At 40.2% G+C, this 19,851-nt stretch overlaps 3 protein-coding genes across 3 annotated transcripts; 2 read left to right on the forward strand and 1 right to left on the reverse strand.

Annotated features, from left to right (window-relative positions):
• The first annotated feature begins 153 nt into the window (after positions 1 to 153).
• Positions 154 to 2,604, forward strand: LOC119734207 (28S ribosomal protein S2, mitochondrial-like). Its single transcript, XM_038207564.1, has 3 exons — positions 154 to 259; positions 1,231 to 1,317; positions 1,477 to 2,604. The coding sequence occupies exons 1-3, from the start codon at positions 211 to 213 to the stop codon at positions 2,127 to 2,129; spliced, it is 789 nt and encodes a 262-aa protein (XP_038063492.1). The 5' UTR covers positions 154 to 210; the 3' UTR covers positions 2,130 to 2,604.
• On the reverse strand, positions 2,484 to 14,832 carry LOC119734208 (tetratricopeptide repeat protein 28-like). The gene is made up of 16 exons (XM_038207565.1): positions 14,672 to 14,832; positions 13,357 to 13,585; positions 12,839 to 13,048; positions 11,610 to 11,787; positions 8,510 to 10,860; positions 8,239 to 8,386; positions 7,916 to 8,134; positions 7,503 to 7,650; positions 6,835 to 7,007; positions 6,241 to 6,344; positions 5,722 to 5,956; positions 5,195 to 5,280; positions 4,894 to 5,051; positions 4,160 to 4,472; positions 3,865 to 3,941; positions 2,484 to 3,416 (listed from the first exon to the last, which is right to left on the reverse strand). Exons 2-16 carry the CDS (start codon positions 13,444 to 13,446, stop codon positions 3,071 to 3,073), a joined length of 4,836 nt encoding a protein of 1,611 aa, XP_038063493.1. The 5' UTR covers positions 13,447 to 13,585; positions 14,672 to 14,832; the 3' UTR covers positions 2,484 to 3,070.
• Positions 14,833 to 14,847: 15 nt separating this feature from the next.
• Positions 14,848 to 19,391, forward strand: LOC119734205 (torsin-2A-like). Its single transcript, XM_038207563.1, has 3 exons — positions 14,848 to 14,949; positions 15,479 to 15,685; positions 16,368 to 19,391. Exons 2-3 carry the CDS (start codon positions 15,524 to 15,526, stop codon positions 17,964 to 17,966), a joined length of 1,761 nt encoding a protein of 586 aa, XP_038063491.1. The 5' UTR covers positions 14,848 to 14,949; positions 15,479 to 15,523; the 3' UTR covers positions 17,967 to 19,391.
• Positions 19,392 to 19,851: the final 460 nt, after the last annotated feature.

The following is a 19,851-nucleotide window of genomic DNA, read 5'->3' on the forward strand; positions in this document are numbered from 1 at the left end:
ACCTCCAGCACTTTCTGCACGTTTGGAACCGGAAGTTAACGCAGCTCGAGCGTTTGCAGCCAATGGGCGCTAGTAATCAGTGGTGTGCGCGCGTGTATGACGTTTTTACTAACGAACCGGATAGACTTCAGTGTTTGGCGCCCTCTTTTGACAGCAAAATTTCATATTTTTTTTGTATTTGCTGCCCTCTGTTGATGAAATGATTGCAACATGGCGGCCTCCATGCGGAATTTATTTTCGCAGTGTTCGCGTTTCCAAAGTAAGTTATTTGCATTGTAAATTATTACGATATCAACGTTAGTCAACACTTCATATGATTCTGCAGTCCAATTTAGTTGAATGATGGCTTTAGTTTCATTTTCAATTACTAGTTTTTGAACGATTTAACAAACATGACAAACGTTAAATTGTTGGTGCAGCCCAGTTTTCGGACAAATGAAACTGCAGTGCCAGTGGCTACGCCTAAAGTCCTATACGTAGGCTATACTATTACTTAACGCTGTCGAGCGCAAAGTGAGTCCCCCGCGCAAGTTTAAACTTGCGCGCTCAAGTTTAAACCTGCGCGCACGCAAGCTTAAACTTCCGCGCGCATTCATTTCCTTGCTACAAATTGCGCACGCAAGTTTAAACTTGCGCACTGCATAGATTTTCCCGGCCACGCATACAGAGCCGCTAAACTATTTTTCCCTGGTAAACTCATGCAGATATGATTGTAACATTATTCTTAAAGCAGATTTTTTTCTCCGATTTAATAGCATCACTGAGCTTCGGGAGACAATGCCTTAATGCCTTTTTTTGAAACATTTTATTAAATTCATTAATTAAATCATTTGCAAATTTATTTACTTTTTATAATTACCATTTTATATGCGTAGCGTTTTTAAGTTGTAAAGATTTTTTATTATGAATTATTGAGCCTGCAATAAAAAATATTGTTAAAGTAATAAATTTAATTAATTAATTAAATTAGTAATGCATTCATTAAATTTTTTTTCAAATTATGCATTTTTGAAGTGTACACAGCGCTCGAAATGTTATGCAAGTATTCTAAAAACAATATGAATTATTGTACCGTCCAATTTATTAATTGTTATATTAATTAGTATTTTTTTAAGAATAAGTTCTTTTTTAATACATAAGCATTTTAAAAATAATGTAAATGATTACTATAATGTCAAAACTTGAACAATTGAAGGGATCATAATCATTCTTTTTCTTATTTTTCTTCAGGTGCCATTGCTAGAAACAATTACTGGTCAAAAGCAAGCCTCTCTACATTTTACAGATCACAACAAAGGATTGGCACTGCAGAACAAGGTAAGTAGATCTGTTCACTGATCTAATTTGGATGAAATTAATTTTTTTTGGTAATAACAAGTTCAAAAATAAAAGTGACAAGTAATGGACACCTAATTTTTTGTTAACATGCTTTAAACTTCCTTAATACTTTTAAAAAGTACTTATCATCATTTGCAGATGATGCAACTAGTCAGTCCTCTTCAGAGATCACTGATTCCTTAAAGGACCCCGACTACTTCAAAGTAAAGGACTTGGTTTCACTCCAAGACCTCTTCGATGCCCGGGTTCACCTCGGTCACAAAGACGGCCTGATCAACCCGCACATGAAGAAGTACATATTTGGCATCAGGCAGAACCAGTGCATCATCGACTTGGATCAGACAGCGGGTCTACTGAAGGAGGCCTTAAACTTTACTGCTCATGTTGCGCATCGGGGCGGAATCATCCTTTTCATCAACCGCATGCCGCAGTTTACGTTCCAAATGGAGCAGCTGGCCAAGGATTGTGGGGAGTATGCCCACACACGCCTCTGGCAGGGCGGGTGCTTCACGAACGCCCCGATCCAGTATGGACCGGGGACACGCCTACCGGATTTACTCGTCTTCTTCCACACCCTGACAAACACCTTCACAGAGCACCTGGCTGTGACAGACGCGGCCAAAATGAACATCCCCACGGTGGGGGTTGTAGACACCAACTGTAACCCTAACTTGATAACGTATCCCATACCGGGGAATGACGACTCGCCTTCAGCGATGGAACTTTATTGTCGTCTCTTCAAAACGGCCGTCTTGAAAGGCAAGGCCAAGAGAAATGACACTGATGTGTAGAGATATGTATTCACATTAGTTTGAAGTAACAAAGTGAATTCCTTTTATTTTCGTGTGTTTTTCCCAAACCGTCAAAATTGTTACTGAGAGCAAGGACAAATTCTGAGAATTTTTTCCTTGTTGACATGTACAAATAAGCTCAAAATGAAGCAGTGAATTTTTAATCTTCAAAAGTTGACAGTCTTGCAAATTAACCCAAGCCCAGCCAGTTTTCTATTTAACCCTTAATAAAAAGTATCAATTTTTTTCAGCTTCCAAAGATATATTAACTGCCTGACAAGTTTAAGATGTACATTCACATGTTTTACTGTTTCTACAAAAGTCACTCAGTTAATATATTTGTGTGTTTAATCATGACATTTTTACCTATTCTCAAACACTTTATACTCTTGACACAACTGAGGATTAACTAAAAAATAGAATCCATTTTGTGTTGCACTGCATTTCCATTAAATTTCAAATGCATATCTGGAAAGATTTACTACAAACGCAAAGTCTTAATTTTCAATAAAATGTTCTATCCATATTGTCTGAGCTCTCATACATGACAATGTTGAGCAATGACTTGTGATGCTGTAGAAAAAGATAAATCATCATTTTGTGAGAGTTACATTTTCCATGATTCTAATCAAAATTTTCATGAAATTTATTGAAAAATGCATGGTCTTTGAAAGTCTTTACAAAAAATATACATATAAAAAGAAAAACAAAATTCTCTTTGGCAATTAAAAATTCACCATCCATTAATATGAAACTTGATATTAGAATGCAGTACGTAGAAAAACCTGAGCACATTTATCATCACAAAATCAGTTCAGCTCAGCATGATAATTGACTCCATTAAAGTGCAGCAATGAAGAAATACATTTTCCGTTAAACGAATAACCATTTCAGTTTTTGACCATAATTTTCACAACCAGTCTTTATGGAATGTATTCACTTCATTTGCTGACTGCGTCAGCCGTTCTTCGACTGACGTAAGGCTGGAAAATTTTCTGCACGGCGTCCAAATGTCGTCTCTCCACATCGGCACTCCGAGTGTGCAACAAGTAATGACTGTAATCCCTCCTCTGCTCTATCGCTTCCGTGCTCAGTTCCAAGTCTTGGTTCACTGGTTCCCGGATACATGAAGGCGTGGTACCAGCCTTGACCTTGATGACCTGGGGGCGGGGCTTGGGCTGACCAATAGCAGACAGAGTTTTCTGGGCCTGGGGGGTGACGGATTCTACGTGCCAGTTTTGGGTGTGTTGGACGTGGCGCGAATATTCTATGTGGATGTCACTCAAGCTGTAACGTCAACAAGTGAGAATAAAATATAAACATGTAGCAACAATTAACTTGTGGATGTTTACAAACAAAATATAATACTATACATATGTCTAGTAAAACTTGACAAAATAATTGAAGAGGTTCAAATCCACACAAGGGCACCACATGTATGGGTGGTCAGTCCTATTTTTTGCCTGCAAATTTACATCACAAATATATACAGATTGTCTCTAACTATTCCTATGCTTTTCTTTATGCTTTTAAGTCAATTATATTTTTCCAATTTTTCAAAAAACGGCTAAGAAAAACAGAGAAATTGCCTCAATTTTTTTTTTCAGGAAATATCTTTGCCAAAATGTTTTAACAGACATAAAGGGGTACTTCAAATTTTTTTTTTCCCAAATTCCAAAACATTTCATGACTTTAAATGATACAATCAATATTTTTTTGTACCAGTAATTATTACCTTCTTGCTAATCTCATCTTTTCTTTCATCTCCGGTGACTTGGCTGGTTGGCTCCACCACGGAGTTGAAAATGCAAGCTAGAGAAAAAGTAATACAAATTTACTTCAATTAGTGGAGTATCAGAAGTTCTGTTCAAAAGGGTTTACAAAAGACGGTTGTTTTTTGTTTGATTTGAAGTGCACACACCTTTAACCCTATACCAACGATTAAAAATATTTCCACTATTAAAAAAAGATGATTATATGTCAGAACTTCAATCAATGTTCAGCCACAACTCACAAAAAAAGAGCCCCACCTTGTTTTTGGACAACTTGACGGGATTCAATGAAGGCAGTGATCTGACTCTGGCGGGTTCCTCATCAACAGCCACCGGTGCCGTACGGAGTCTGACGGCAGTCGGTGTACGCGACCTGAGAGCGCTAGGGGTCATGGTTCGGATCGTGCTTGCCGACCTCAGGGCCGACTTGATGGGGGTCTTACGAGCCGAGCGAAGGATGGGAGTCTTGGTGTTGATGCCTAGGTAACGGATGTCTAGACGATGGAGCATGGCTCGTCCCTTCTCAGCCATGACAGAGCAGAGGACTAGCAGAGCAGCATGGAGGAGAGATCTGGACGGGTTGGAATTTAAACAAGAACATTTTATCCAAGAATTTGAGAACCCATTTTCATCAGGATATAAACAATATTGGAATGTGTACATGGCAAGTATGGTGATTCTAGAAATGTCTTCAGATAATCTCAGTTTCTAATAATCTCTTAAAAGAATCCCCCACATCTAAATTCTCCAAAAATAATCTATAAACTCTGAAAATTACTTTGAAACTACTGTTATGAAATCAAAGGACTTTGATTTTTAGTTGAGATTTTCCAACACTTTTTGAATCATTTCCTCAAGTCCCGGACCTCTGCTCTCAAATCATGGCTGATTTGTACAGTGAGATTTACACCTAGTGAGTTACTGATAACTATGGAATGCTTTTTCTACTAAAAGATAAAAAAAAGTAACAGTACATGGCGTTCTTTACTCACTTGTTAGCTATTTTTCCATCAAACATAAGGAGCTGGCCGACTTGAGCAAACCCCAGGCTGATCAACAGCGCCCTCGCTTGGTGATGACCCCAGAGGTGACTGACCCCCGTGTCGTTGACCTTCAGCTGGACCTCAGACATGTGCTTGGTGAAACTCATCTAAAAGAATCAAACAACAAATACTTAGAATCAGACAAGTCGTGAATGACCAAACTTTGGTCACCAGATGATCTCCCATTCAAATAAGCCGTTTCTTAAAAGTTGTCCACAAATGAGTCGAGAGTTGAGTAATTTATCCATACCACATCAATGAGTCCTGAGAGAAGTTTCTCCTGACCATCTAAGACTCTGGCCAGATTGTGGGCACACTCCGCATTCTCACAAATATCTGTAGAACAAAAGAGATCAAAAATAAACTGCTAACTCTTTTGATATTGAATAATTGTTGTCTACAAAGTAGTTTCCTTTCAGAAGCAAACTTATAGCCAAGGAGTTAAACTGTTGAGATCCTGAATCCATCAAAGTCCATCAACTTCTCAATATGTTGGTATCCCGAATCTATCAAAATCCTGCAGTACCGCTAGGCTTACTGTCCTGAATCCATCAAAATCCCCCAACCTTTTCAATATGGAGGTATCCTGAATCCGCCAAAATACTCCAAAACAGCGATGTGGATTTTGATGCATTCAGGTACGTTAGGGTTAATGAGGCAAGTGAGAAAAGAATTTCGCTTTAATAAGATGATTGATCTATTAATTACAAGGATTTTCATTTTATTCATCTTCGATCTGTGATTAACACTCAAATACAAACTTTCTGTTTGACACACCTTGTAATCCCTTGAGGGCTTGCAGTGCAGGTTCTATCATGGAATCTGGATCCCACTGTGGGAACACCACCTGGGGATCCTGGGTACCAGACCCGCCAGCCTGGAAGTGAAAGCCTAGCTGGTTGAGTAACGGGATGGCCGAGGGCGCTCTTAGGATGCATTGTGGGACAGGTTGGGACCACGGTGGTGTTGGGTGATCACTCTGTGGGTCTAGGAGAGGGAGGCATTGGTTGAGCTGCATAGTGGAGAAAAAGAAAGATAAGAGTGATCTTGTATCGTTAGCCACTACAAGTTATTGGCAGTGGATTGCAAGTAACTTAAAATAGTTAAGGTCATTTTCTAGGACTGTTAGGAATTCTGATGAGTGTTTTATGACTCGTCTTCACTGCATAAATTCTGAAACATTTTGATACAGACTATCCAAAATGCTTGTCTGTCAAATCAACAATCAAAGTTAACAAAAAAATATTTATTGTAATTTCTTTGATTTGTTTTAATCATCAAATATAGTTATCTTACCAGTTTGGTCAAGTTTGGTATGACATCCGGGTGCTGGGTGTGATGCAAAAGCAGACCAGATAAGTGTCTCCTCAGATTCTCAAGAAGGGACCCGGTACTGCTCTCTGGATGAGAAACAAGAAGGTCATCACTAGAAAAGTGAAATAAGCTGGGTTTTGCAGTTGAGAAAAAATGGTTTGAGGGAAACTTCAGAAGCAGAAACTGAAAAACAAACTCAAAGAGTTTGACTGACTTGAAGAATGAACTTAGGGAGGGTGGGGTAAGGTGGGCTGGCATGGGGTGGGGTGTTGTGGAATGTGGTTCGCTTGGCTTGGGTGGCAAGAGTTGATAGAACAATCGGGAAGGTGCTGGGTTTTCATTGTAAAAAAAAAAACTTGCTAAAGCAGATTATTATTTTCTGTTCAAATTCCTCAATTTTTAAGTCATTTCTTGGGGTGGAGATGGGGAGGATAAACAAGCAGAAAGTGAAGGAAGGGGCTTTGAAAGGAAGGAGGGAAGTGAGCAGAGAATAAGACAGTAAAGAAACAGCAAATTTGTTTACAGAGTAAACAAAGAGAGAAAGAAAATGAAGAAATGGCAAAACGACTGACGCACCCTGTGTGTCTGCTGTCCTCATGTTGAGTACGTCTTGCTTCTTGCTGTTAAGATATGTCTCCTCCATTGTGTTGAGTAGCTGATCCATCATGGCATGCTTGACGTCAAGGAGACTAATGAATGGATCTCCTCCTAGGAGACAGAAGGATGCCCAGTAGCGAGGAGAACGGAACCTGTACAAAGAATCAAGGCGGTTGATCAGGTGACAGTGTGATTGCCAGTCAAACTCTACTATGATTAACGGTGACTCAACCATTTCCGCACTGGGGTTTGAGTGGTGGTTTCAGGGGCTACAGCCCGACTACACAAAACTGCCTACTCTTAAAGTGTTCATGTTATTGTCATTTATCTTTCTCATCCCAAATCCTACCTCACATATTCCTAATCCTTCTCATTTAATACAAGGGAAAGAAAAAATACATCTCAGACCCATAATTGAGAGTAATTACACCCATGTTCCACACTGTACCTGCAACATACATCAAGACAGTGAGGAGATAACAGGCTGCATAATGTACATACTCCTAACATTTCGTGAAAGGAACTAAAAACATTTCGGTCAATGTCCTCATAAAAGAAAATGTTCCTTCATTATAAATAAATAAAACTGCAAAGAATTTACTACATTGGTTCAATTTAAATATATTCTTTCCCTTTTTAATTTGTACCTCTCATCTTGTCTCAAGCATTTCTTGGCCTGGGCAACTGCTTGAGAGACGTGACATCCCTCCTGCAATGCCAGGTAGAAATGGTGCCAGAATGTACTCCTGACGATGTCTGGTACGGACCACAACAGCAATAAGATGGACTCGGCACCTGGGAAGAAATATCAAACATAAGAATCAAGTATTTACAAAAAGGGTTCCATTTAATTGGAACATTTTTAAGTAGAAGCAACTTCAGTTCATGTAAATCAAAATCACATTTGTTTGACCTTGATTCTATACGTCATTTTTTATCGGAAACATTTTGACACAAAGATCATCAAAAGATTGTGTGATTGAGTTGAGCCCAAACATATTTTATGCACTTGGACTTTTCCCGCGTCGTCCAAAAAAGATTTGCAATTTAAAGTCATTACCTGCAACGAGAAAAGCAAGTGGTAGTTCTAGTTGGACATCACGGTGACGGTTTCCATAGCAACAGCTCATTACCACCATCTTAGCCTGGAGTTTCAAACCGATGATGTCATCAACGCCGATCATGTAAGCACTCTGGCTATTGGATCCATCAGGGAGTGGTTGGCTGGTTGGGTTTGGTGTGCAGGCTAGGCATGCTTGCTCCCATGAACCATACATTGCTGATGAGAGAAATTAAATTTGGATCTCAGTAATGAAATACTACTTCTTGAATTGGTTCTACTCGAAACTGTTTAAAAATCTGAAAGATTTGAAGTTGTCTTACCGAGGTGAATCAGAGTTGATTTGGGTAACTCGGTCAGTAGTGTCTCTTTGGTGACCTTTGAACCTACAATGGCCTCCGTTTCAAGATAGTGAGCCATCTTGTGAGCTTCTTCTTGTGCTATTTGCAACTCTGACATTGGCTTCCAAATCTGTAAATTGGAAAAAGTAAAATCCATACAGTTTCATCTTTTGCTCAACTGTAAAACAGATAAAGTCACTTTCAGGAAAGTTCTATAGAAATGTGAATATGTTTCATTTGACAAGTCTCTCACCTTGCCATGCAATCTCAGCTTCTTAGGAAGTGTAGGGTTCCCGACGACTAGCGCCCTCTGTCGACCACTCTGTTGTTGATAGTGTTGAATCTTTCCCCCACGTGCCGAAGTGAGATCTCGTCCACTCCACGTTTTTGAAATCAGGGTGCTTCCACTTAGTTCCCTGTCTTGTAAAAATCTGTCTTCCATCACGGAGACTTTGTCTCTTGGACTTTTGATGACGTGGTAAGAATTGCGGTCGAAACTGACGTAGGATGGCCTGGCGCTCTTCTGGGCCATCTTCGGAGCTTCGGCCTCACTCTCTTTGATGATGCTGTGGGGCTGCTCTTTGGGCGGGACGACGACTCTCAGCATGTGGTCCAAGTATATGGGATGCGTTGGTGATGATTGTGAGCCCGTGCCATTTTCTGTTTGGTCTTGGGTTACATCATTGCTGCTGTGCTTGTGAATGTATTTGAGCGCCTCCAGACAAGGAAGTAAAGTTAGAAGATACTTGTCGCCAAACAGACAACCTTCATCATCCTCTAAGGCATCAAATGGAACCTGGGTCAAGACACGGTCGGCTACAATCACTACCGAGCTACATCCTTGGAGAAGACACTCTACTTGGGATAGGAGAAGTTTGTGCATCTTTCTTGAAGGAGACTCTCTTGTCGTGGAGGTACTTTTCTCATCTTTGTCATCAAGAGGTGTGGTTTTATTGGTTCCGTGTTTCATCATAGCTAGGTTCAGGGTCTTCAATTGATGTATCTTAGAGTCTTGGAGAGGAAGGGCTCTGAATTCCGTCTCATACGCCTCATCTGCTTGACTCTCAGAGGCTCTCATTGATGAGATAAGCTCTTGGACGTAACGAGGACAATCCTGAATGGTATTATCTTGGTCATGTTTACCAGCCCAGCAACCTTCCCCTGGTCTGAAGACCCAGCTTAGAACACAAGAATGGCAGAGGGACAGATATAAAACTGCTGCTGATTCGTTATTTACAATCTTTAACATATCACCGATGTCTGCGCTACTGCTCAGCAAGTCTCCGACAGCCTCTGTTTGTTGGCCCAAACTAGCAATGTTCTTTACTAACGTGTTGAGAAATTCTCGTCTCATTTGGGTCTCGGCGCATTCCAGAGCTTTGTACGGCCTGGCAAGTTTCTTCAGAGCAACTTGGACGAGCTTGTAACTCTGCTCAAGAAGTTCCAGTGTGTTCTCTTTGTTATGCTTGGTGTCTTCTAGAGTTTGGAGATAATACTCAATGGAGTCTTCTGCCAGCATCCGGGCTTTCTCAAGATTTTTCTCGGCTCGAGAAACAAGCAACACCTGGGCAAGTTTTCCCCTGCTGGCGTAGGCCAATTCTGTTTCATGTGATCGCTCAGCTAGATTTAGAGCTTGCTCATAAAAGTGCTGAGCATGTTGTGGATTTCCGTCAGCCTGGTGCAGCTCACCCATGGCAATATATGCCCGACACTCTGTCTCAAACTCATCCAGCTTTCGGCTGATCTGGAGATACCTCTGAAGGCATTCCAACGCGTTATCTGTGTTGCCTTGGTCTTTGTGAACATCGGCAAGGCTTCTCAAAGCTGTGGCCTGCATAGTGTGATACGACAGCTTCTCCGATATGTGCAGCTGTTGCTCATAGAAACTCTGAGCTAACGAACAGTTGCAAAGCTTGTGATAGACTCTTCCAATACACCCGTAGGCCCTCCCCATGCCTGCACGATCCTTTGAAGCCTTGCTGATTGCAAGGTAGGACTTAAAGTGTTCAAGCGATGACACAAAGTCTCCAACTCCTTCATGAAGGGAAGCTACCGTGAAGTGAGCCTTTCCTAGAAGATCGCTAGTTCTAATTCCTTGCTTATCCTTGTCTCCGTCGAGTACCTCAAGATTCTTTTTGGCATGCTGCAGGGCGTGAGGATAATCACAAACCGCTTTGTATGCATTACTGAGGGTTTCATGAACAACGCGCTGTAAATTCACATTGCAGGACTCACCAGAGCCATTTTCTATCGTTTCAAGGTCTTTACAGATTGAGAGAAGTTTCACATAGTACACAATTCCTTGTTCCAGGTTCTCCTCCTGTAAGTAAATCTCGGCGAGGCGGCAGTAGACCTCAGCCTCATACCTCAGATTTTTCTGTTGGAGAGCGATTGACAGACACTGCTTATAATAGTCCTTTGCCAATTCGTAATCTGCGTTCCCGGCATAGCCAGCTCCGATGTTAAACAGTGCCCTCTGTTGACACAGTTCATCTAGGGTTTTCAGATCCAGGGCATACTGCAGCACCTCGATGCATGAGGCGTTCTGATTGGCTCGCTTCAAATTGATGCCCACCTCGAGTAACTTTTCAGCTGGTGACAAATCTATGAGAATCGAAAAATGAAAGAAGACTGAAATTGATGACTGACGCAATGCAAAGAACAGTCCAACCAAAAACATGCTATACTTTCTAATGGCAAGAGATGATCCAATCTATGTCAAGGATGCTCATATTAGCAAACTATTAAACACGAATGACGGCATTTTGTACTGAAATGGAAGGCACATTTGCACAGCAGAACTTTCTCATTCAACACCTGCACTCAGGTTCAAAACTAATCTGTTTCATCAAGTGGATCCTGCGGCTTTCTCCAAGTATTCAGTCTTTGACTTTCCCCCCATAAATCTTCCAATTTGGAATTTATTGCCTTAAACAGAATTATATCCGTTCATTGTCTCAAGCACAAGCAGTCACAATTTTGAGCCGATAGATTGCCTAGTTATGCACAGAGAAATAAAACCTCTGTTCTTTCGAAAAGAGGGTGACTTTTCTTTAAAGCCTGGTTTCCATATGGACGTTAAGCTTATGCAAACTGCGCAGAAAGTGCGCAGAAATTTTGGGCAAAGTTGAACCGGGTTCAACTTTACCGATCGACTGCGACATAGTTTGCGACTGTCTGGGTTGTCGGTGACATATCTGGATAAAATGTTTTCATATGTCTGCGTTGCAGTCTAGGTCTTGTTTTCGTTGCTTTCCGCATTTTTTAATGTCGATACGGAAACTATGCTTAAGTCACTGCAATAAAAGATGGAGAAATAACAGAAACAAATCACCGAAACTAATAGGACTCACTGATGAAAGTTGCGAGAGATTCTTCAGGGAAATTGCAGATATTTCCAGCTACAACAGCCACGTTGTCAGCGAGACGATCTCTGTGTTTGACATCATAATGCAAGGCGTTCAGGAAGGCACTAATTGCTAGGTTAAAGTATCGCAGGTTGTTCAGACTAACAGCTAGAAGGTAGTGACCCTAAGAAGATATAAAAACAAAACGTTGACCATCAGGATTAATGAAGTGATATTCTGTTTGCTTCATAAGCTGTAAATGGTTCAATACACTGAATTTGCAAAACTAGGACAAGGTCATAAAAAAACAAGTGCGAGTGCACAATCAGTTTTGGCCATGTTGCAAGAAGTCTTGCATGAAAGTCTTGCATAAAATCGATCAAAATGATCCATGCCATAGCTAAAAAATGCGACGCCGATGGCACATATGGACCACCATACTTTTGGTCAATTTTCCAGGGACAGCCAGACAGAAAGACAGACAGACAGACAGACCATCGGACCGACCAACCAACCACCAAGTGACATGTAGAAGCTCTTGCCAGAGCTTAGAAACAAAATTTAAAATTAAATAATTTGGATACAGACTGTAACAAAAGACAACATATATTTGAAATTGTTTTTTTCTTCAATAATTGTGACTTTGAAATGCCAGATATTTACATTCAACTTGCAATGGTTACGAAAATCATGTAAATGAAGAAAATTCTATGCAGCAGTCAAACCTAATTGTGCTAACACAGAAAACTGTTGCTTAGGCCTAGTAAAAAAAAAAAATAGTTTCTCGTCCGGGGTTTTTGAAAAAAGGGAGGAAGCGGGGCTTTTTATTTCTTATTTTTTATTTTTTTCAAGATGACCGCCTTTTCAAAATTTCCTGCAACCGTTGGTGTTCCACTGTTCAAAGACACTTTTAAAGATGAAAGACAAGTTGGACAAGAGAACTGAACATATTTAAAGTGTCATTTAGAGTTGTATTGGTATTGGTATTTATTTTCCGATGAATTTGTAGACTTTTTCGGTGTTTTTCTACTACATTTTTCAAAAATAAAAAATAATAAAAAAAATCCAGGCGGCCTCCAAAGAGGAAGCGGGCGGGGACGAGAAACTTGTTGTTTTTTTTACTTCGCCTTATCCAAATTGGGTCTCCAATGTATTCTGAGAGTTTGCTTAGCACATTAATTTCCTTATCAAATTTTTAATTTGGTTAGCAGCCCCAACTGACCATAAACACTCACCTGAGGTACGTGAGGGTTCAGCTTGATCAGATACTCAGCATCTTTCCTCGCCTCTGCATACTCTCCGAGTTCAATATTTGAGACGGTCTTCCGGGCCAGCAACTGAGCGTTGTCATTGTCTATCTCCAGTGCTTCTCCATAACACGCTGCTGCTTCAGCAAAATCCTTGTCGTGGAAAGCTGCGTCACCTTGCTGCTGAAGTCGCTTGACCTACGAGTTTGAGAAGAATCAAATATGTGAAATTAGAAAGATATATACAAATGACAAGGGAAACATTCAAATCAATCGAATCTTGACAAAACTGAAAAAAATCGGATGAAATTTTACAAATGGACCAACCTCATAAGTTTCTTGGAGTTACTTGGTTATGCACAGAAAATTCTCATGCTTTGAGGAAACTATATACACGGAACTTTAAATTGTAACCTTTTTTAACTTAGAAAATTCTAAGCTCAGCAAAGTTGTGTGTTGAGTTGCAACTCAATGAAAATTCCTTCAAAGAGAATATTTTAGCTTACACTTTCGATTTCTTCTGCTTCGCTGATTGCCTCACTGAACCCTGCAAGGCTCGGCAGGCTTGCCATACTGGCACTGTGCTGAAACTCCATGGTAATGCTACAAGTCGTCCCCGACTTCAGAACAGCTACAGTTTGGTTAACATGTGTGTTCTCTCTTCAGGAGTTAACTGGTGGTCCATTCTCTCAGTACTTTGGTCTTAAAGTTTCGTCAACACTCATCAGACTATCTCTGAATGGGAAAAACAAACAAAAAACATAATATTTGTGATAAACTGTTGCTATGTGTAAAGCCACGTTCACGGGTCTAGACTAAAGTATCCTCGACCCTCCGTTATCTGCGTAGGTAATGCTTGCATACACGCGCGCGTTGTCACACACAAATTGAAGGTAAATGCGTAGAAAAAGGACCACGTAGCTTAAGGGGGTCTGACAATTCTTTAAGTAGGCCTCAGTCTGAATTCATTTTCTAAAGTAAGTGATCCGTGGCTTTGGAGTATATTTTTTACAAAGTGGCTATCAGCCGTTGTTTAGCGCCCTCTACGATACTTTTTTGATACGCACGCAGGTATATAATTATTTGTTTCCCCACGTTTTAGTGAGCAGTGCGACAGCTCAGTCGATAGAGGATAGGATTTTGCACCAAAAGGTTGCGGGTTCGCATCTCAGTTTTGCACTCGAATTTTTTTCCTTTTCTAACCTGAGGCTTTGGAGGATTTTTTTTAAAAGGGAAATAAAGTCCGAATTTCATAACGTTCAAATTCACTTTTTTCCTTCTAATTATATATTTTCTTCTCATGTTTTTATAAAAGTTGCAGTCTACCGTAATGATAGCCCCACTAGTGTGGCCGTCGGTATGCTGCGCTTAGGTTCAGCGCAGCATACCGACGGCCACACTAGTGGGGCTACCGTAACGATAGAAAATGGGAAGTGCGTTACGGCTGCCGTAACAATAGCCACTGCGTATTTTGTAATGGAAATAAAGTTCCTGGAATATCATCATGGGTCAGGGAATCAGACGGTCGACTGCCGTAATGATAGCCATTGCTGAACCCAATAAAAAAAACACTAGTTTGTGTAAACTTAAAAGGTCAGTTATCCTCGAGTCACCATAATCGGCGCAGGTAACGCTTGCAACAACGCGCGCGCGTTGTCCAACCCAAGTTGAATGCGAGTGTGTCGAAATAGATCCTCGTCGTTTTAACTTTTGACTGACGATATACGAAAAAAAAATCCATCTATAATAAGTAAAAATGGAGTTAAAAACTATATAATCTTCAAGCCACAATCACATACAAAGCATACACTTAATACTTACCAAGTGTGTATCACAAAAACGACGAATATTGTTATTTTACTGCACATTTTCCCCAGCATGAGTTCCGTTTGAAGGTTCCTCGCGCGATCGCGCTGCCGGGCAACAAAAAGTTGTTGACAGAGTCTTGGTTTAGACGACTGTTTCATGTCGATGATGCAACATGCATAAAGTTGCCGTCTGGCTTATAAAAGTAATTGATTGGGGGGGCGCGCGCGCCAGCGCCTTGCCTGTACGACTGTTCCCTGCGACCTCATTCATGGGTGAAAGAGCACTGCGCGGTAAGTTTACTCATAATTATTTGTGATTATATGGCAATAAGACATTCACTACTGATCACAAATGTAATTTATTGATCAGAGTAAGTTGTATGTCTTTTTAAAGAGGTTGCGTTTCAATTAGGACAGTGAAAAGCGTGTTTACGCGATCAAAAAAGTTCAGAGGAAAAACATCCTGAATAGTCATGATAGTCAGATTCCTTAGTTCTAAATCTAGAATGTGTCGTCTGGGTTCCACGCTGTACAGCATGTAGTGTAATGCATGCATAAATGCATGCTTTTGTGTAGGGCCAGGGGCTAGGGCCTAAGCATAGAGCAAGGTCGGAACAATACTCAATAGTAATAATACTGATAAAAAAAAATTGTTCATTTCAAAAAACATGTTGTGTATTTGGATAACTAAAGTAAAATAGCTGATCCAGTGAAAAGGTGCAATAATTTGTGTTTTAATTATAAATTATGCTAGCTATACTTGTGTTTAAGCTTGTAAAAGTGAAATATCTTCTTTGTTTTTCCTAATAATATTCCACAGAGTGACAAATCATACCAGCTATATCCAAGCTCCCTCCATCCAGCGATGTTTTTACCTCGGGCGCCCAGCCCTACAAGAAACACGCCTCCCCCTGTACAGTCCCTTCAAGGAAACCAGCCAACGTCTCCTATCCTCATGTTACCCTCTCGGCACGACAGTCCACCCAAGGATTGTCTGGCACTGACGTGGCGGACTGAAAAAGAAAAGGTCAAAAAATAATCTTCTTGGAGGAGTAGTCTTTTAGTCAAAAATGTGTAGGATAGGAATAGTAGATCAGGTTGGCGTAGCAGTACTTTCCTCGCCTTCCACCGCTGTGACCTGGGTTCGAATCCCACCTGGGCCAATTGAATATGTGGATTGGGTTTTCAGTCCCTACATGTACCTGATTCCGTGGGTTTTCCCCAGAATATCCTTCTGGGCTGTTCCTCCCACCTCTAAAACTGTTATTTCTTCTCATTGTCTTCTCTCCAAGTTGGTGTGATGTTTCCCCCGGGATGCTTTGCCGACTATTACAGATACAGATATATAATGATATATATTTTTTAATAATTAAGGAAACATCCAAATTTTTGTTTAATTCTGGAACAAAATGTATCTTTTAAAAGAAAAATCATTTGACCCAGTGGAAGAAATGTGTATTCATGACATGGAACTGCAGTAAAATATAAATACACTCTGAACTATATTTCAAGAATGAAAAATGTTATGGAACTTACAAAAATTAGAAATTTTATTCCAATACCTGTTTGATTTTCCAGTGTACACACAACTTTTGTCTGTGTTATGACTTATTTGTTGTTTTACAGAAGATTCCTAGGCTATATTGGCTCTTCTGTTTGTACGGTTTTTTTCTTACTGTGACTATATCTTTATACTCCATCATATTCAGGTGTCCCCGTCTAAGGCCATCACACCTGTTGGAGCACAAATTTCCCCTGGTGCAACCAGCATGTACCAGCAATCTAGAGCTGTTGTGTTTGACTCCCCATCAGGACACAGAACAATTTGCCTCCAGAACACCCTCTGCTACACACTACCACCAAATGCCCCCAAGGGATCCCCATTTAGTCCCAGCCTGAGCTTTGGGTCTCCTGATAAAACCAAGCATGGGCCTGATGGTTCTCCGAGTCCTAGGAAGCATGGAGCAACACAAAGCTTGCCAGCTGGGAGTGAGTCACCAAGGGATGGTAGAGGAAAAGAGACGAGAGCTTCGCCAGGGACTAAGACATCACAGATGAGGAATCTTAGTGGTGGAAGCAGATCTCCCCAGGACCAGGGTGATAGTAGGAGATCAGCAGGGTCACCAGACACACAAGTGCGTCAACGACACCACCCCAAGGGCCGGAAGGACCTTCAACTGCCAAGAGATGGTCCTAGCAGGCTTGGTAGGAACCTTGCAGGCTCTGATCGCTACCAAGGCATCCTGGAACAAGACCATCCGGAGGAGACCGTGTCTCGAGGATTCCTAGCTTCCTGCTACTGCTACGTCATTCCTTTGTTTCTCCTAGTTTTGCTGTTTGGGGTACTCCTGGTTTGGTTTTTTGGAGCTCCTAGTAGCCTGGCATCCATGTTTGCTTCCAGCAGTTTGTGCCCAAGCATAAACATCACTGATGTAAGACATGAACTTGAAAAGGGTCTGATTGGCCAGCCTGTTGCATCTCATCTGATTCTTGATGCCCTTAGAGGTGGCAAATTTCAAGACGGAAGCAAGCCCCTTGTAATGTTCTTCCATGGGAGCTCTGGGGTTGGCAAGACCCACACAGCCAACATCATCACGGAAAGTGTCTTAAAAAGGCCTGAGAGAGACTCATGCATCCATCTGTTCAGTTCCGATGTGTTCATGAGGGAAGAGAGAGAGAGGTCTAAAGAGATGTTCATCGATGCCATTGAAGACTGGCTGAATGGTTCCAAGGAAGGGAAACCAGACACTTGCTGTTTTTCATTTTTCATCTTTGATGACCTACGAGATGACACTCCCCCTGACCTTACACAAGCACTTGGTCAAGCCTTGTCAAGAATCAACTCCAAATACCCATCACAATCAAAGACAGGAACTGAAATCTTCATCATAATAACCAGGACTGGTTCAAAAGCTATCCTTGAATTCCTCGTCGCCAATATGAGACGACGTCACACTCGGAACAGCCTCGCCACTCAGCAACCAAACTGGCAGGAACCCTGGAGGCACCTCATAGCAAACCTGAACAAGCAAGACTCATTCCAGGCCTGGCTTCCTCCAGAGGACTACGTCCGTATTCCCTTTCTGCCGCTGGAGAGATACCACATCAAGCAGTGTGCTAAACGTAGACTGGAGCACAAGAACATGACGGCGACTGAGGAACGATTGGAGTGGGTGGCCGATCAGCTGACATACTACCCTGAAGACTGGCCCATATTCTCATCCTCTGGCTGCAAGAAAGTTGCTGGGAAGGTGGACTTGCTTCATAAAGACAGTCCAAGAACATTTGAATTTAAGAAACCTTTCTAAAAAAGGAGAGAAAGATATCTTCATTCCCTCTAATTATACACATACATGTACTTGTATTTGTATATAAAGGTCTTACAAAAGCCTTGATTTGATGCAACATTGCAGTTACTGCAGTGAATGTTATACTAGTTTATTTAGATGCAAAGCATCAAAAGTTTAGTTGAATCAATGACAGCTTCTCGAACTGCACATTTGCGAGATCATAAATTTCTCATAGGTTTTTGATTTGTAAAAAAAAATGTGCCCAAAGGGCAGAAAATTACATACTTAAAATCGGTTTACATTTTTTTGTTAGTTACTATGCTCAGTACACATTAACCAGTTTATATTTCTGTGAACGTTAGCAGTTTTCACGTATGTGTTTAATATAATTTGGTACTCGACACACAAGTTCAACCAGAAGTCCAATTCGAAAAATGTCATAAAACTGAAGCATTTTTTCTCTCAATTTATTAACAATTTTAAAGTTGAATAAATTCAGCATTTACAGTCAAGTAAAAACATCAAGTTCAACAATTTATTTAAAATATCTTTGGGATTGTCAGACTTGTGTAACAAATGGGAAGTTTTGGAATAATGACCTTCGTGCCACTGCACATGTGATATACCATTAATCATACAAACTTCGGTTTTTCCTCATTGGAAATTTGATTAACGCAATTTAAAGAGTGCCCTAAAAATTTGGTTACAATCACTGCAATGTTCAATCACTACATTTTGTACAATTAAATAATTTGATTAAAATTTGAATATAACTACCTTTACATATCATCCCTTCAATTGTAATACACATTGTATAACCATTAACATTGCACAAATAACAGTACAGATTTTGTTTAACTGCATAAAAATATACATGTTTTTGTACACAGTACACACATGTCCATATCTTATACATTTGTAATACATTGGTAAATTTTCCAATAAAATGGTTGAAACAACTGTCGGAAGTTAACACAATAAACATGGTTGGCAAACATTCAGATAAAACATTAATTTTTATGAAATTGTTAATTTACAGGTGTCAGTGTCTCTACAGTTTTAATACTTTCATCATCCGAATAAGGTAATTCACACACAATTTTGTTTTATAATTTTTTTTTACGAAGAATATAACATTCTTTCATATTATATACATGTCTTTTTAGCTTTTATATTCCTGTGAAGAATTCTCCAAAAATATTACATTTATGCATTTCCAACAGCCTTGACAATGCTTGGGTCAATACTTGATCGCATGAGCTCTGCTAACAAACCCCAGGTTTTTGTGCACAAATCGATACCTCTTCTGTGCCGACATCCTAGAATACAAAATGTCATGTTTGGCACCACAATGATATCAGAGACAATTGGGTGGAATTACCTCATTCAAAATATAACCAATCTGACAAAATAAAAACTCTGATAAATTATACACGTATTCATTTTTTTAAAGATATTAAAAGTGCAAAACCAAGAGTTTTTGCATTGCAACTTAAACTGATAATCTGCAAAATCAACTTATCACAAGGTCAATGTGTGTTAACCCAATTTTTCTTTCACTCACAAAGAGTAAACAATATTTTGGCTTAATTCCTTCATTCAGTTTAAAGGGAGTATACAACATTTGCTTGTGCTGTAATTTTTGTAAGAAATGGATGGATTTCGGGGTTAGTTTTTTATATTCAAATATTGTTACCCTGACCTGTTTAAAGTTTTGGGTCATAGATGCTAGGGAAACCAAGAAAAAAATGTTGTTCTTGTAGTTTGGTTCCCTGACCCTATTTCAGAAGAAACGGAGCAATTTACAGACATCGTGGAATTGTCAGGTCAGGGAACCAGACTAGCTGGCTTGCATTTGTAACCGACTGCAAACAAAATGTGGACTAACTAAATTTGGTTAACT

This window comes from Patiria miniata, unplaced genomic scaffold (genome assembly GCF_015706575.1).
Source record: "Patiria miniata isolate m_02_andy unplaced genomic scaffold, ASM1570657v1 HiC_scaffold_27, whole genome shotgun sequence".
NCBI classification, from domain to species: Eukaryota; Metazoa; Echinodermata; class Asteroidea; order Valvatida; family Asterinidae; genus Patiria; species Patiria miniata.

What these genes read in the sequence shown, in the direction of transcription:
- LOC119734207 (XM_038207564.1), top strand. Translation starts at nt 211, where the DNA reads ATGGCGGCCTCCATGCGGAATTTATTTTCGCAGTGTTCGCGTTTCCAA. An exon ending in GCAGTGTTCGCGTTTCCAAA is followed by an intron (nt 260 to 1,230) that starts GTAAGTTATTTG and finishes ATTTTTCTTCAG; the next exon opens with GTGCCATTGCTAGAAACAAT. An exon ending in GATTGGCACTGCAGAACAAG is followed by an intron (nt 1,318 to 1,476) that starts GTAAGTAGATCT and finishes CATCATTTGCAG; the next exon opens with ATGATGCAACTAGTCAGTCC.
- LOC119734205 (XM_038207563.1), top strand. Translation starts at nt 15,524, where the DNA reads ATGTTTTTACCTCGGGCGCCCAGCCCTACAAGAAACACGCCTCCCCCT. An exon ending in GGCGGACTGAAAAAGAAAAG is followed by an intron (nt 15,686 to 16,367) that starts GTCAAAAAATAA and finishes CATCATATTCAG; the next exon opens with GTGTCCCCGTCTAAGGCCAT.
- LOC119734208 (XM_038207565.1), bottom strand. Translation starts at nt 13,446, where the DNA reads ATGGAGTTTCAGCACAGTGCCAGTATGGCAAGCCTGCCGAGCCTTGCA. An exon ending in ATCTCTCGCAACTTTCATCA is followed by an intron (nt 10,861 to 11,609) that starts GTGAGTCCTATT and finishes CGATTCTCATAG; the next exon opens with ATTTGTCACCAGCTGAAAAG. An exon ending in ACTTGCTTTTCTCGTTGCAG is followed by an intron (nt 7,651 to 7,915) that starts GTAATGACTTTA and finishes ATTTCTTCCCAG; the next exon opens with GTGCCGAGTCCATCTTATTG.